At 35.5% G+C, this 14,096-nt stretch overlaps 2 protein-coding genes across 2 annotated transcripts in view; one reads left to right on the top strand and one right to left on the bottom strand.

Annotated features, from left to right (window-relative positions):
- Positions 1-2,543, bottom strand: part of Hr4 (nuclear hormone receptor 4) — an 84,327-nt gene extending 81,784 nt beyond the window's left edge. The window contains exons 1-2 of the mRNA XM_013311768.1: positions 2,306-2,543; positions 460-549 (exon numbers count right to left, since the gene is read on the bottom strand). The gene's annotated coding sequence lies outside the window, so the exon portion shown is untranslated. The remainder of the gene's footprint in view (positions 1-459; positions 550-2,305) is intronic.
- A 9,205-nt stretch (positions 2,544-11,748) lies between these two features.
- On the top strand, positions 11,749-14,000 carry LOC106117047 (uncharacterized). Its single transcript, XM_013311119.1, has one exon. It carries the CDS (start codon positions 11,825-11,827, stop codon positions 13,856-13,858), a length of 2,034 nt encoding a protein of 677 aa, XP_013166573.1. The 5' UTR covers positions 11,749-11,824; the 3' UTR covers positions 13,859-14,000.
- The last annotated feature ends 96 nt before the right edge of the window (positions 14,001-14,096 follow it).

Here is a 14,096-nt window from a genome sequence, read left to right as displayed (position 1 = left end):
TAAATAATTTGGTTGGTTTTGGCATTTTGATCAAACAATAACAACCGCAGGGGACCTGCACTGTACCCGTAATTATTGTTACGATTCAAACTTAACCTTAATAACAGTCTCTCATAAAGAAAACACAGTGAACGCGAAGAATGCACATTTCTTAAGTTTATATCTCTACTAGCGGACCCGACAGACGTTGTCCTGTCTACACGTCTTTAATTTGAATAAATTAATATGAAGTTAATATTTGATGAAAATTGTGAATCTAAACCATTCCCAGATTCCCTTGAACACACAAAAAAAATTTCATCAAAATCAAAAAATCGGTCCAGTCGTTTGAGAGAAGTTCAGTGACATACACACTCACAGAAGAATTATATATAAAGATGTTTTTTTTTACTTATTGTACAACATATTTACTAAATTTATCTTCTTGCACTACGTCAAGTTAATGTCTATAATACTTACATTTTTATTTGCTGGCTACACTTATATCCGTTCAGCCTTTCTCCTTCATCTCAACGAGAGTGTACGAGCCAAGGAAAGGCGGTAAGGTATCTGTAAACAAATAAATATACAGGTTATTTAAATACCTCTAACATAAACTACAAAATGTGTTCATCATTTAAGTATTAGTAACATTTCAAATTTGAAAATCGATTAATTTTGTGTATGTGCTTAAAGTCTTTTCTTTTAAAATAATAAATAATTAAAAAATAAACTATGTTAATATTTTTTTCGCGAAACACGCATATATTTAATACAAAAATATTGCTTTTAGATATGTAGGTATATAAAGGTGTATAAAGAGTTATATCTATACGAAATAGTCTTAAATATTATACAAATGGATAAAAACTGTAGATTAAAAATCATAGTACAATTTCGCTACGACAAACTGTAAACGAACTCTGGCGATCAATATCGTTCCCTCAGGACGCTACGACTACTTACTAAGAGTAAATATGAAAAGAAAATTGCAAAAAATTTGATTAAGTTGCAAAACGAACAACCCACTCATAAAAGCTTAAATTCCTAATCACTATTATTTACTGTTGGTTATATGAAATTCAACCATAATAAATTCGTTTATATGTAGTATAAGTTTAAATACGTATTTTTTAACTTTAGTATAATTTAACAACGTATATTTAGATGTAAGCTTTTCCTTCTCTCATTGATAAGAAACATATCAAATTTCACATATCTTAACGCTCACATAATTCGCAAAAGTCACATAAGTTTTGAGTTTACATAACAATTTGATGTTACAATGTTCACTTATTTTCAGGTGAGTCTTTTGTTTTACACCGAATTCCAATGCGAATAAAATAAAAAAAATGCAATTATTAACATAAATTAATTTTATATCAAAGACCTCAAGATAAGGATATACTTTGGATATCATGGTTATTAAAACCAATTGATATGTAAATGAGACGTGAATATGAAAATATTTCCACTTGTGCATGCGTTTCCGGAACAATTAGTATTTCTGGAAAAACTTCAATTGGCAAAGTCCATTATAAGCACATTAAGTAGGCGTTTGATGAATTTTATTTAAAGGAACAGTTTTCTACATATGTTGATCAAAACATGCGACTATATTAAAACTAAAAAAAAGCCTGCTGTGGAAATGAATGTTCTTTTCGTACAATGACAACTAAAAGAAGCGTTTTATACGAATTGGGAATTCCCCACAGAGCACTTTCATTTGCATTCGTCATTAGGAATTGTTTAAATTTAGGAAAATAAACGAATCTAATATGAAAAAGTACAACATCCTTTTGTTTTTAACTATATGTTTATTCTTTATGTATTGTATAGTATGTATTAGTATAGGAAAAATTTTGACGATGTTACCGTCATTTTAATGAAAAGTTGATTAATTTTTGTGTTTCCTTAAATCAAAAATTCTAGTTTAATAAATTAGAATGGATCATTAATATTAGTCACTCAATAATTGTTGCATAATTTTGTATATTTTTATACTGTTTTTGTCTAGCAAACGACAAAAGCCATAAAAATAAAGTTTTGTAAAACAATAATAAATACCAGAAGGCATAAGAAATATCCTTCACAAATTCTGAACAACTTTTGTTTACGCTTTTGTGAATTGTATTAGGCTTCAAATGGCGAAACGTATTTGATACGTAATATGTTGAAGGACTTATTCTCGTGTATATTTTAAGAAAATCTACGCAGTTCGTTTAATATATCTAAAAATAAACTTTGTATCTTTTTAGGGATCAAACGTGTATCGACATTCATGTGGCGCGTGTAAGGAAACATATATCATTAATTACATCTCGACCTGTGCTTCTGAAAGAGTAAACGCCTCCTGCAGCGTCAGCGATAGTATCCTTTGCAATGAAAATCCTCGCTTTTAGGCCACTATCCACTGAAATGCACATAAACGTTCACGATGCACTGAAACAATCCATGCAGCACAGGAGCACGTAGTTGTCACATCACAGGTTCATACGGGATACGAGCCATGCGTGCTGCGCGTACCGGGCGCCAGATAAACATGGAAGGTGTCGGCACTCGGCAATCGGGACAATGAGAGCGACGAGACACACAGCAGCGAGCGCACGGCGCGCCGGCGAAGCGGTGACTGACCGGCACAGTGCCGCGCCACCCCGCCGGGTGCCGCCGGGTGCGCCGGGAGTCGCGGGTGCCGCGCTCCTCCGGGACCCTTCCGCCGGGACTCGCGCGGACCCTCGCGACCTGCCGCTTTCCACACGCAACGTAACCGCACACGTGCTAACTCCTTCCGTGACTCACTCTTTCAACAGGTTCTATAAGTTCTTAATTGCACCACTCTTCGATGTCTTTTCGAATTGCGCAGCGTCACTGTGCATGTCTTTGACCTTTTCGTAGTTGTACTTGGACATTGTATGCAAAATCAATTGATTTTTGTTGTCCATTAAACGCTAATAAGATTTTTTAGTATTTATGTATCAACATGCCTGCCTTTTTGTAAATTTTAGATATGCACTTTTTAAAATAAATTATAGAAGATCCAGAGAAAAAAAAGACATTAGGTAAAAGGGCGATCGAAAACAAGCGCGGGTAGTTTAAAAACAAAGACAACGCAGGTATGCTTAGACAGAAACAGTAGAGCTATTAGTGGACAAGTGGTAACGGTCCGTGCGGTGACGGTGACCGTGGACAGTGGTGGCGACAGTGAAAGTGGTCGTGGCTCGCGGCTCGCGGTTCGTGTTCTAGGCGACTGCCCGGCTGCTCGCCGTTGTCATCGTGCCCTCTGCTAACCGACGTCTAAGCCTTGACTTTCTTCAAACAATTATGTAAAAATACAACGACGTTAAAAAGGACTACATAAGTGTAAAATTATTCTAATGAATAAAATAAAAAACTAAATTTCATTTAATGAAACTTCTGAAAAAAAACGTGTAGTAGATATTTTATTAAAGATATATAAAATCAATTAATTAAATACATTTTTTTTCCTTCTTGCGAGTAATGAACACCAAAAGTATAAGAAAGTAATATAATTAATATGTCTATATTATAATTACATGGAATTGTTAATATTATCTGTAAATGAAGGTTATTACACTCACACGATTAGAATTACGTTGCAATTTCAATTTCCTGCCAAAAGAGTTCATTCGCTCCGATTTTGATAAAATTTGTTTGTAACGTTCGAATATCACTTGTTCTGTACATTGACTTATGAGTACATAACATTATCTCACAGTAAAAATAATAATAAGTCTTAAAAAATATTAAGTTACATACCAGTCAGCTAATTTAGGGAACGTACCCATACTACGTGACCCGTTGGCATGTACGTGGTCACCGGTAGTATGGGTACGTTCCCTTAGTTGTGTTTTCGTTCGGAAATACATAGTTATTTTCCTATTTTAACTCGTCCCTAAATAATTTGCATAAAATAAGTATCATAACAACTTAGTTATAGCACAACAGGACTTAAATTTTTGTTAGGTTAGTCTTGTACCAAAACACTCGTAAACTGTCACCAACAAATATACCCAGTAAGTATTTCATTCAAGTTTCTATTAATTTCATTGACTATAAATTATTACATACTAATTTAACTACTATCTTTAATGTAGTGAAAACATGCAATTTTTTTTAAGAATTGCTAAGGCATTTTCGTAATTAAAGAATGATTACCCAAAATTTAAGAACTGGCAAAGATCCGGTAAACTTGGCAGATAGTTCATTTGTTTTGTAACTACTTAAAATGAAAAGAGCGTGCGGCACTCCCCACGTACAGCCAAAGGGGCCCAAATTAATTGCTTCTTCACCGGCGATCGTTTTAAAAAGAAAAATCTAATATGTCTTTGAATAGTATTTGTGCATGGCCAGTTACAAAGAAAATACTTTTGATGTACAATCGCTAAGAAACTATAACACTGCTGCTACTAATTAAAAAAATAATTATTGAAATACAATAATCGCTCAGATTTCTTATAATTCGAAATTAATTACTAGTGTACTGGTATTTGAAATAAAACAAGAAAATATTCGAATATATATAGTTAACCATACAGACCTATTGAGCATGATTGCGCTTTTTACGGGATGTAATTTTATACTAAAATACTGTTTTCTAAACACGTTTTAAATATATGTTTAATACATTCATTTTATTTTAATGCATTTACATTGTTTATTGTATTGAAATTGGAAAGAAAAAATCGCATAGTATATTAAAATTTCGAATATTGTTTATTTTCTAAATGTCTATGCACTCTACTTCAAAAAAAATGATAAATATCTTTTCATCGTCAAATCATTTAAAAGGTAACTTACTTATGTTTAGATTAAAATTTAAACAATAATATTCGAATTATGCTTTTTCCATTTTTTTATTCTTATTAGATCCAGAAGGTAGTCTTTTTCTATTCCCTAAATTAATGGACCCCAAGTGTGATGGTCTACAAGCACAGAGCATGACTGGACATTATTTTAATCAAAACCATAATGTAAACATTAAAATGTACTCCGATAGGCTAAAATAAAAGAATTAATTACAGTAAAAAAAAGTTTTCCTCTATTTCGCTTTTCAATTATAACCCTAAAGAATGTACACAAAGGTACATATGAAAGGTCTAGCAACCCTGTGCGTGCGTTAGTGTGCGTAAGGGGTCGTGTCCGTACGCAGGAGCGATTACGCAAACCGCCACTTCCCCGAGGAGCGAGGTCGTTGGCAATGGACCCGGTTCAATGTCACCAAATATATCACCGCGCGTCATACGGCGATATCACGCACTTGATACTCGCAAAGATAACGTCGTCGCGACTTGTTTTGATGCCATGACTTGTATTATTTTTTGATTCTATTTAAAAATCGTCTTGATATTGTGTAAAGTTATATATTATAATACTAAAATCCGAGAATAAAATTATTTTGAAGTTATTTGATCTTTTCATTCTAAAATCTGCCGGTAATGAGAAGTGAAAATTTTGCTGTAAGCGAATTTTATGTTTGTGATATATTTTTAAGTTACATTAAGTGTTCACGCCATTTGTTTCTAAAATTGATTTAAATGTTTAAATCAAACAGGACATAATTTGTATTTATCTGAACAAAAGAAAATAATTTCGTGATAAGTAATTATCATTAGTTCTATTTAATAATAATACGGTAATTTTTTGGTAAATTTAAACTTCATGAACACAAAATCGCAACTTAAGAAAACAATAATCTGTTGCAGATATAAATTTAATGGCAACATCACAAAAAACCTTGAACTCGTCGCGTTAGACATAGTACCAAGACAGTTCGGTCGCGCTACATGGCCGCGCGGGCTGGGTCGTCGACCTGAGTTTTCGGCGGCGCGAGTTTCAGCTGTAACGCGATCCTGCGCGCACCGCACACTCGCCTCGCACTCGCTGCCGTTCACAGGCGGAAGGGCATTCATGCAAACAATCGCCACGTCACAGCGGGGAACCGGAAAACCATTGTAACGTAACCATCTAGTGAAATACATAATCATTAGCCGCCGGCCGCTCTGAAAGCGTCACGTGATCTTCATCATACAAAAACATTTATGCTGATTCCTTCAGCTATCATCAGTAACAGCCATCCACTAAAGGATATGCGTTGATTTACGATTCAAATCTGTAGCAGCTAACATGTCTGAGATTGCGTCATACATTTTGTTAGAACATATCAATTACATGACAAGTGATTTTAATTCAAGGTTAATGTCACTGACAATGATTCATGAATCACTTGAACATCAAATTATCTTAAGCTTTGTACAAGTATTTTTACAACCATCTAACTTTGCCGCGCTGTCAATGAACTATGTTCCTAAAAAATTCAAGTTTTTTTGTGATTGATTAATGTTAGATTTTTGCCACATAGTGTATTCATCTTTGTTGTATAATTTATCATTGGTTTTAGGTAAATTCTTGGGAGATCTTGCTTTTGTGGCCATCAATGCATAACCGAAACTAAGTAAGCAAAGCAGGGAATCGCGAAATTTAACATAAAGTCTCCTCTTAGAAGTATTAAGAATAGATTTTTGAAAATTTTACACTGAAAGGTTGTAGACAGCGTAATATGCTGTATGGAAATTAAAGCGCTGCTAGATCTTAAAATTAAACAAAGTTGATGAAATATTGCTTGCATGCTTCTTTATAAAAATATCTAGAATGATCCATCGGTCATTACATAAGACTATATACCGAATCGATCGTGTTCGGGTTCAAGGTCACCTCGGTACAACAGACTGGCGAATAATACGCGAACTTCATACAATTTCAGTGGCGAATGTTTCAGCCGTGACCTTCGTGACCTTTGAACTTGGGCTCGAGTGAACGTACCCTTGACTCGAGCAGCCGAGGTCCTTACTCCGCTATAATTAGACTGATAATGATAACGGCCCGGTATTTTTGTTCGTACGTCGACCGATGACGGAATTGTACAACGATTATTCACAATTAACTTGTAAATTAGCTACTTGTGCTGTTTACATCGAATTAATCATTATTATTGGACGTTATACGACGATACAAATGTTGGATGCACAAGTAAGTTAGTATTAAAATTACATACGAGACTTAGGAAGGCATAATAAAATATTGTGATTTTTACATTTGTATAAAAGCCAACAATATTTAAAAGTTTAGCAGAACTATCTCAACTACATATATTCGTCATGTTAATTCATTACACATAGAAGATGAATCTTACTCTTATTAATATTATAAATGCGAATGTTTAGATGGATAGATGGTTGGATGCTTGTTCGAAGGAATCTCCAGAACGGATGAACGGATCACGATTAAATTTGGCATGGATGTACACATAGGCTACTATTTTTTTTAATACCGCGCGGACGGTGTTGCGGGCAACAGCTTATATATAAATGTGCCCAAAAAGAAACGAATGATATTTTTAAATTATTTCACTTTTCGTTCGACTTAACATATTAGATGTAATTAATAAACTTTTGAACTAACGGATATGAAAATAGATCCAGTTGTCTTGTACTATTTAGTTTTTAAATTGTTACTGACTATTCAAGCGGCAGCCGCGGCCGCGATGTATGGTAAAAATAAAATGTCTCCTCCAAGCATTAAGAGGTTGTTCACCCAGTATTTGGGCATCCCCCCTCCATCCACAACACACGCTGCAAGCCGCTATTGCTAGTCAAAGGAAAAACCTTCATACTTTTGCTTTTACGTTTTTGAGAAACTGAGAAGTGCCACCTGCCAAGATATAGATTAAAATTAACTAGGGCTTTAACCCGTGACGTATAGTAACTTTATACTTGTCATGTTGTCTCTTCCATGTCAAGCTTGTTATAGCGGTGGTGTATCACTTCCTTTACATCTGTAGTTGACGGTCGTAAATCTTTGTGAGCTTGAAGATTCCAAGGTTACGGAGATCTTTTATTTTTCTATTAAACCTTTGATATAGCAAATATTTGGAAAAACATATTTATATGACAATTCTAAGACGCTTATTACAGCTGGTGCTGTCCTTTGTGAAGCCGTACGGCGAAGTTTTCATACCAAAACATATATAAAAAAGTATTTGATTGTTTCTTTTGATTCAAGCAATAAAACAATTTTACTCGTTTAAATAATAGTTGTATAATTTGTCGGAGAGATACAAGACACGTCAAGATGTTACCTAGTCAAAGTTTACCGCGGTACTCAAACAAGAACACATGTTACTACCCAACGATTATATCAAGAAGTTTGCAAAACTGCAACAACCTAACGACAGGAACAAGTCTTATTATGACACATCTTTAGAATCAAACTGGTACAAGGACATAGAGTATACATAGATTTATTGGGAATCAAAACATTCGACCATCAAATTAATTTTAATTTCAGTACTTTTTTTTAAAGTACTTAATTTAATTAAGTAGTGAAATATGTTGTTATGGCTAAATAATTAAGGGGACAATTTCATTAATCGATACCTCGGTTGTTACACAGTTAGCTTACGAGGCTAACTACTAATGCATGAATCGGTCGATGTAAAGTCGTACGGGAACAATTGCGTAGTAATGAGTATCACCCAACGCATGCGGGCGCTAAAGACTAATTAAAACGGTTCTCGCATGCGAGGGCTATAGCATGCATGAATAAGAAATTTCTCGCAACATGCATGTTGTAGAACGTCCGGGTTATCGATTAATGAAACTGCGCCCCAAATAATGACAGTCAGCGGCGCGCCCTAAGTAAAACAATAACCTTTGCACTATAAATAAAGGTTTGATGTGCTTTTTGATAGAGCGGCTTATCCGCCGCGTAAGCGTTGCATAATAATGTATGCTTACCAGTAATACACATATGGAACGTTAGGGTGACCATGATATCGAATATTAATGATTACTGGAACTTATGCTGCTTATACAGATTTTGTTGTATGAAATTAAGGTCTATTTTTTAATAATAGTGATGAATAGTAAATAAATATATATCGGGATAAAACTTACGTGTGGAGACAAAACCAAGGACTTTGCAGTTTAACTGACAGATAAAATTTTGCCTAAATACGTAAATTTTAACTATACAATTAGACTGCTCTATGACAGGCTATTCCATTTTAAGTGCAAAATTAGTGTTTATGTATATTTAAAAAAATTGTAAATTTGCATTGTTAATTGTTTTCTTTTAAAGGAAGAAAACAATACATGTTATTTTGACTTTTGTTGCAGCTTAGCATTTATGATTTATTTTTAGTAACTAATCGCTTAAACCATCGCAGCATGGTGACCTTACAATAGACGCAGGCGCAGCACAAACACACGACACGTGCACACTCACACGCACACGAGATAAGAGCGCGGTCATCGACCCAGCGGGGAAATGGGGCCTGAAATCGCTCAACATTACAATTCCTGAAGTTAACCTGATTTTGCATCGTAGAGATTATTCATGCTCTTATTACGCGTTTGTGCGGCGACAAACACCACCCAACACGCTACGCAATCTTCGTTCAGTTCAGTTAAAAGTACAAATCCTTAGTTAATTATAAATTCTAATAAAATAAGATATTTTTATAACTGTGGGAGGTAGCTTGCTTTAACTTAATTCATTAAGTGTTGTAAAACTCCATGATTCTAAAGGGTTACGAGGAAATCTTTATAAAATATCTTAAAAAGGCAACACATCCATGTCCATTTGTCAATCATAATGAAGATAACACCACAAATTGGAAACCAAACAATTTGAAGCAGGAACAGTTAGTAAAGACCTCGACGGTTTGTTGGATAACGACAATGTCGACTAGTTATTGTTAGGAGCAGAATAGTCGGAACGAGCGGGTGTGATCTTGAATGGAGTGAAAGTGGCTTCGGATACTTCCTGACACGAGGAAAGTGAACGGCCGCGAGGCCCTGCCTAGTCGCAGATACCGCATAGATAGATATCTCTTTCAATAGAAATGCAAGAAAGTTAAGTTCAATGTCCTGTTGCTAAATTGATCTTTAATAAATGACAATTTTTTACGTGTTAAATTTGTTTCTTAAAAAATATCGAATACTTTTTTACTGATTAATAAAAAAGATGTCTAAAGTAAAATACCTGAAAACGTAGAGAACTCATGCAGGAGTTCAATAAAAGAGTGCGTCGACATGACCGCGAGGGACCGCTAGTAAAAAATAGAGTTCAAAAAATAATACATATTCTAAAACATATTTGTTAAATCTCTACTTTAATTTTTGACAGATTGTATTAATTTTTGTAAAGGCAACAACGACTGATTTTTTCTTCATTACGACTGTCATAGAAAAATACATATGTCGTTAAATTATGAACAATAATAATACAAGTAATAACGACCCCATTGCCTATAATATATCACGCACCAGATGAGACACAAAGACTATATAATAAGTCATGATATGTTCAATAAGTCGCCGTCAACACAATTAAATAAATATAAATTGTTTTTAATATACACTTAAACAAAGGGCAATGACATCAAGGTCAACTAACGTAGTAATTCAGTAGCTTACAATATCGATACAAAATTTATACTAAACAAATTCCGAATTTTATCTTATGTTTACTGTTTTACAGATATTGGTAAAGAATTTCTTATTTATTGAATTGAAGTTTGTAGTCTTTTTATTCCTGTGTTAAGAATAATTTATTTCTTTGGTCTGAATTTATAAAGTGTATAAATTAATAATTCCAAACTCCGTCGCCTGCATCTAGCGGTACATTTTGACCTCTATGTGCTCTTTTGTTGTTATCCAGAGAATATTTGTAACCAAAAATTATAATGGACACGTTTGTAGGATTAATGAAACTTCAGTTGTCAAGTAGAGGGCCTAGCACGAATTATGTGCTATCGTATCGTCATCGTCATCGTCAATTATCCAAATTGCATTACGATCTTAAAATTTTATTGTACACTTTGCCGTTTACGATGACGATTGTCACAAATATTCGTGTTAGGCACTCAGTACTTTACTTAAAAGAAATGTAGTGTACTGTCCATTGACCAGATAAAGAGATTTCTGTATCGATGAATAGATTTTACATTTCATTGGTTGTCGTTCCGTCCGCTTGTTGTTTTCCGGGAAACGTATAGTATTGCTATGTCGGCTTTGCGTATGAATGAGACAAGATATTCAGGTGGCTGAAGGCAGGGACGTTCACCCTCCGGCTGGGTCTTCGACCGGCCGAGTTCCAGCAGCTGATCGCCACGCGTCGGGCCCCGACCCCGCATGACTAACAAATAGCTGACGTCTGACGTCTGACGCCGTCACCCCGTTATTTACTTAATACATGCGTGATTTATGCGTGTCAACGCGATTGCGATGCCTCCTGTTACACTGTGCTATTTTAAGTCTTCGTTAATATTAAACGGGTTTTTTTCCTTAAAGGTTTTTTAACCGTTAGTTTCTGTGATCAAAATCTTTGTATAAAATATATTCATTATTTTTAGCAAATCAGAGATGACAATATTTTTTAAACGGGGATTATGCTGTATCATAAAAAACTTGTTTAGATATAATTTTATTTGAAAATATTGCTTTGCTGAGTTTGGTCTACGCTACTACTCGTCACTAGATGGCGCTTTTTTAATGATGTAAATTTTCAAATTACTAAAAAGATTTATCCTTTAAATAGATGTATAAAATATAAGTGAGTTTTATTCAATTAAAAAACAATCAATTTTTTGTGTCTTTTTTATAAGTACGGTGTCAATTGAAAAATCCTCTGATAAAAAATATTTGATCATTGGACAGATGACACTATTGACATGTCTATTATTTTATATTTTGTAAATTAGTATAAATTAATGTAAAAGAAATTATTTATTTTTTTCTGCATTACATATTTTATTTTATTAATCATGGAGAATGCTGAAGAACAACATGACCATAGCATCCATGTCGTGCCTCGAAGGGTTGAGGTCATTTACCGACGAAAAACCAGAGAAAGGAAAATATTTATGGATGAATTGAAAGAAGTAAGGAAACGTAGACACAAACGCTTTATGAAAAGAATTATTGCTTCGATCGGCCCTAATTGGTACTACGAGCTCAGCGAACCACAAAGGAGTAACCTGGATACACTCGAATTTTGTATTTACCAAGATGTGTTAGCGGGCCGGCCCGCAAAAACCGAACGGGTCATTCGTCAGCTAGGCCTGCATCCCCGGCCAACAACCGATGACATTATGCATTGCGTCATCGCCGGACGAAAAGATCCAAAGCAGATGCTTTCAAATTTATTCGGTTTAATGTTCGGTCACACTATCGACGGGAAGCGAGCCGTTTACAACATGAACGGAAAGTTGTTATTGTCGTCTATACTTTACTTGGGTATGCCTCATTTAATAAAATCATTACAAATAATGTTTCATAGTGAACCTGAGGAAATAAAGGAAGTTAAGCCGGAACCTAAACCCAAGCCCATCTTAAAGTCTCCGTACTTACAAGAACTGGTGGCGTGTCAGTATAAACCGCCGAAGCGCAAACCGCAACGTCCACCACCTTTGCCACATTTGGATACACTTAACGAACCCTTTGAAGTAGAACCCGTGATACGAAAGCCCCCGCCCCTGCCGCCACCACCACCGCCTCCCAAGAAGCGGCTGCCACGCTCCTACTGCGACCGCGTCGCCGGCATATTGTCCCTCGAGCCACGTTGGTCTATTGATAATTTGTCAATGAAACCTTTGGCACGTAGCTTTCACCGCAGGAAAACATCAAAAATTAGCATTTTGGAAGACAAAAAGAAGCTCTATGGCATTTCGGCAACAATTACCAAAAAAGTTCGGCGTAAGAAACCCGTGGCGCCTTCAACAGGATTGAAAAATTCACAATATTTAATACAAGGTGTCAGTATCGTTCACGGTAGATATTTCTACCTGCTTGGTAATGTGTCGATACTACCACCCGATGGAGAAATGATACACGGCGGCTATGCGCATGTGAAGGGCGAAAATATTAACATAAATTGCGGCTACCGCGCCCACCCACCTCCACCAGCGCCCGATCCTTGCGACTGTTTGGAGCGATGGAATGATTCAGTCTTTGAATACATCAAAAACACTAAATGTTACTGCGGTCACTATTACGACTATGGAAACGATGGTGCCTTCTTGCCGGATGAATTGCCATTCTTTGAAAAACCAACACAAAATACTCCATTCCGTTTCAACTATCAGACCATATACGATTTGAACGAGAAACAGCTCTTCGTGGAGAAGCAATTCAAAAGACTTTGGGATACGGACAGCGTGTTAGGCCCGCCCGGTGACGACAACAAAGATAAAAGAGATAAAAAGAAACTAAAAGCTCGGAGGCTCTCGGCGAGTACGATTAACGAAAATCTTAAACCCGAAGACTATTTAAGGAGTGCGCTTAGAAAATTAAGACGCGATAATATTGCAGCTCGACTACCTGATGTACATTTAGTACCGGTGTTGAAAGAGTGGATGCGCCATCGTATTTTCGGGCCGTATTCTGCGAGAGATAAAGCTAGGCTTTTAACTCGAAGTTGTAATGACTGGCAAAGGTTCTGGGCTCTTTCGTTGAAAGATTACATGCACGTTTTCCCACCAAAAGACCCGAATTACGCCGGTCATACAAATTGGCTTCATAAACACAGTCTGAACCAACATTTCCGAAAATATACTCGAAAATACAAGATGGACGTGTTCAAAGCTTTCGCGACCTTCAATAATATGTTGTGGACCACGATGTGCCAAGCGCAGTTTCCGGGTAAAAATTTCAGAGAAATATATTTCTCCTATCTGTACGATAAAGTTGAAGATTTACTGTTGATGCATCCGTATAGTGTTGGAGAAACTGCTGAGAGGAAGAAGATAATGGAAAACAAGAGATACAGCTGTTTCCAACCCATCGAACGAGACGAGTGAATGTGTCATGCTATGGTAAAAGTCATTGAGGATGTCAGGAATAAAATTTTTGTTTTAAAATAGAAGTCCTATTTGTTTCAAATTTTATTTATAATGCGCGAAATTGTCTGATCTCGCTTTTAAAAATAAAATTTTCAGAACACTGCTTTTATTACTTTAGTTTTCTTCTAATGAAAAATATAAAAAATAAGTCCGCGCAAAATTAAAAAAATAATAGTAGCGTATGTGTTCTTCCAGA

Source organism: Papilio xuthus, unplaced genomic scaffold, assembly GCF_000836235.2.
Source record: "Papilio xuthus unplaced genomic scaffold, Pxut_1.1 DF827680.1, whole genome shotgun sequence".
In the NCBI taxonomy this organism is placed as follows: domain Eukaryota; kingdom Metazoa; phylum Arthropoda; class Insecta; order Lepidoptera; family Papilionidae; genus Papilio; species Papilio xuthus.
This window is presented reverse-complemented; position numbering and strand designations above follow the sequence as displayed.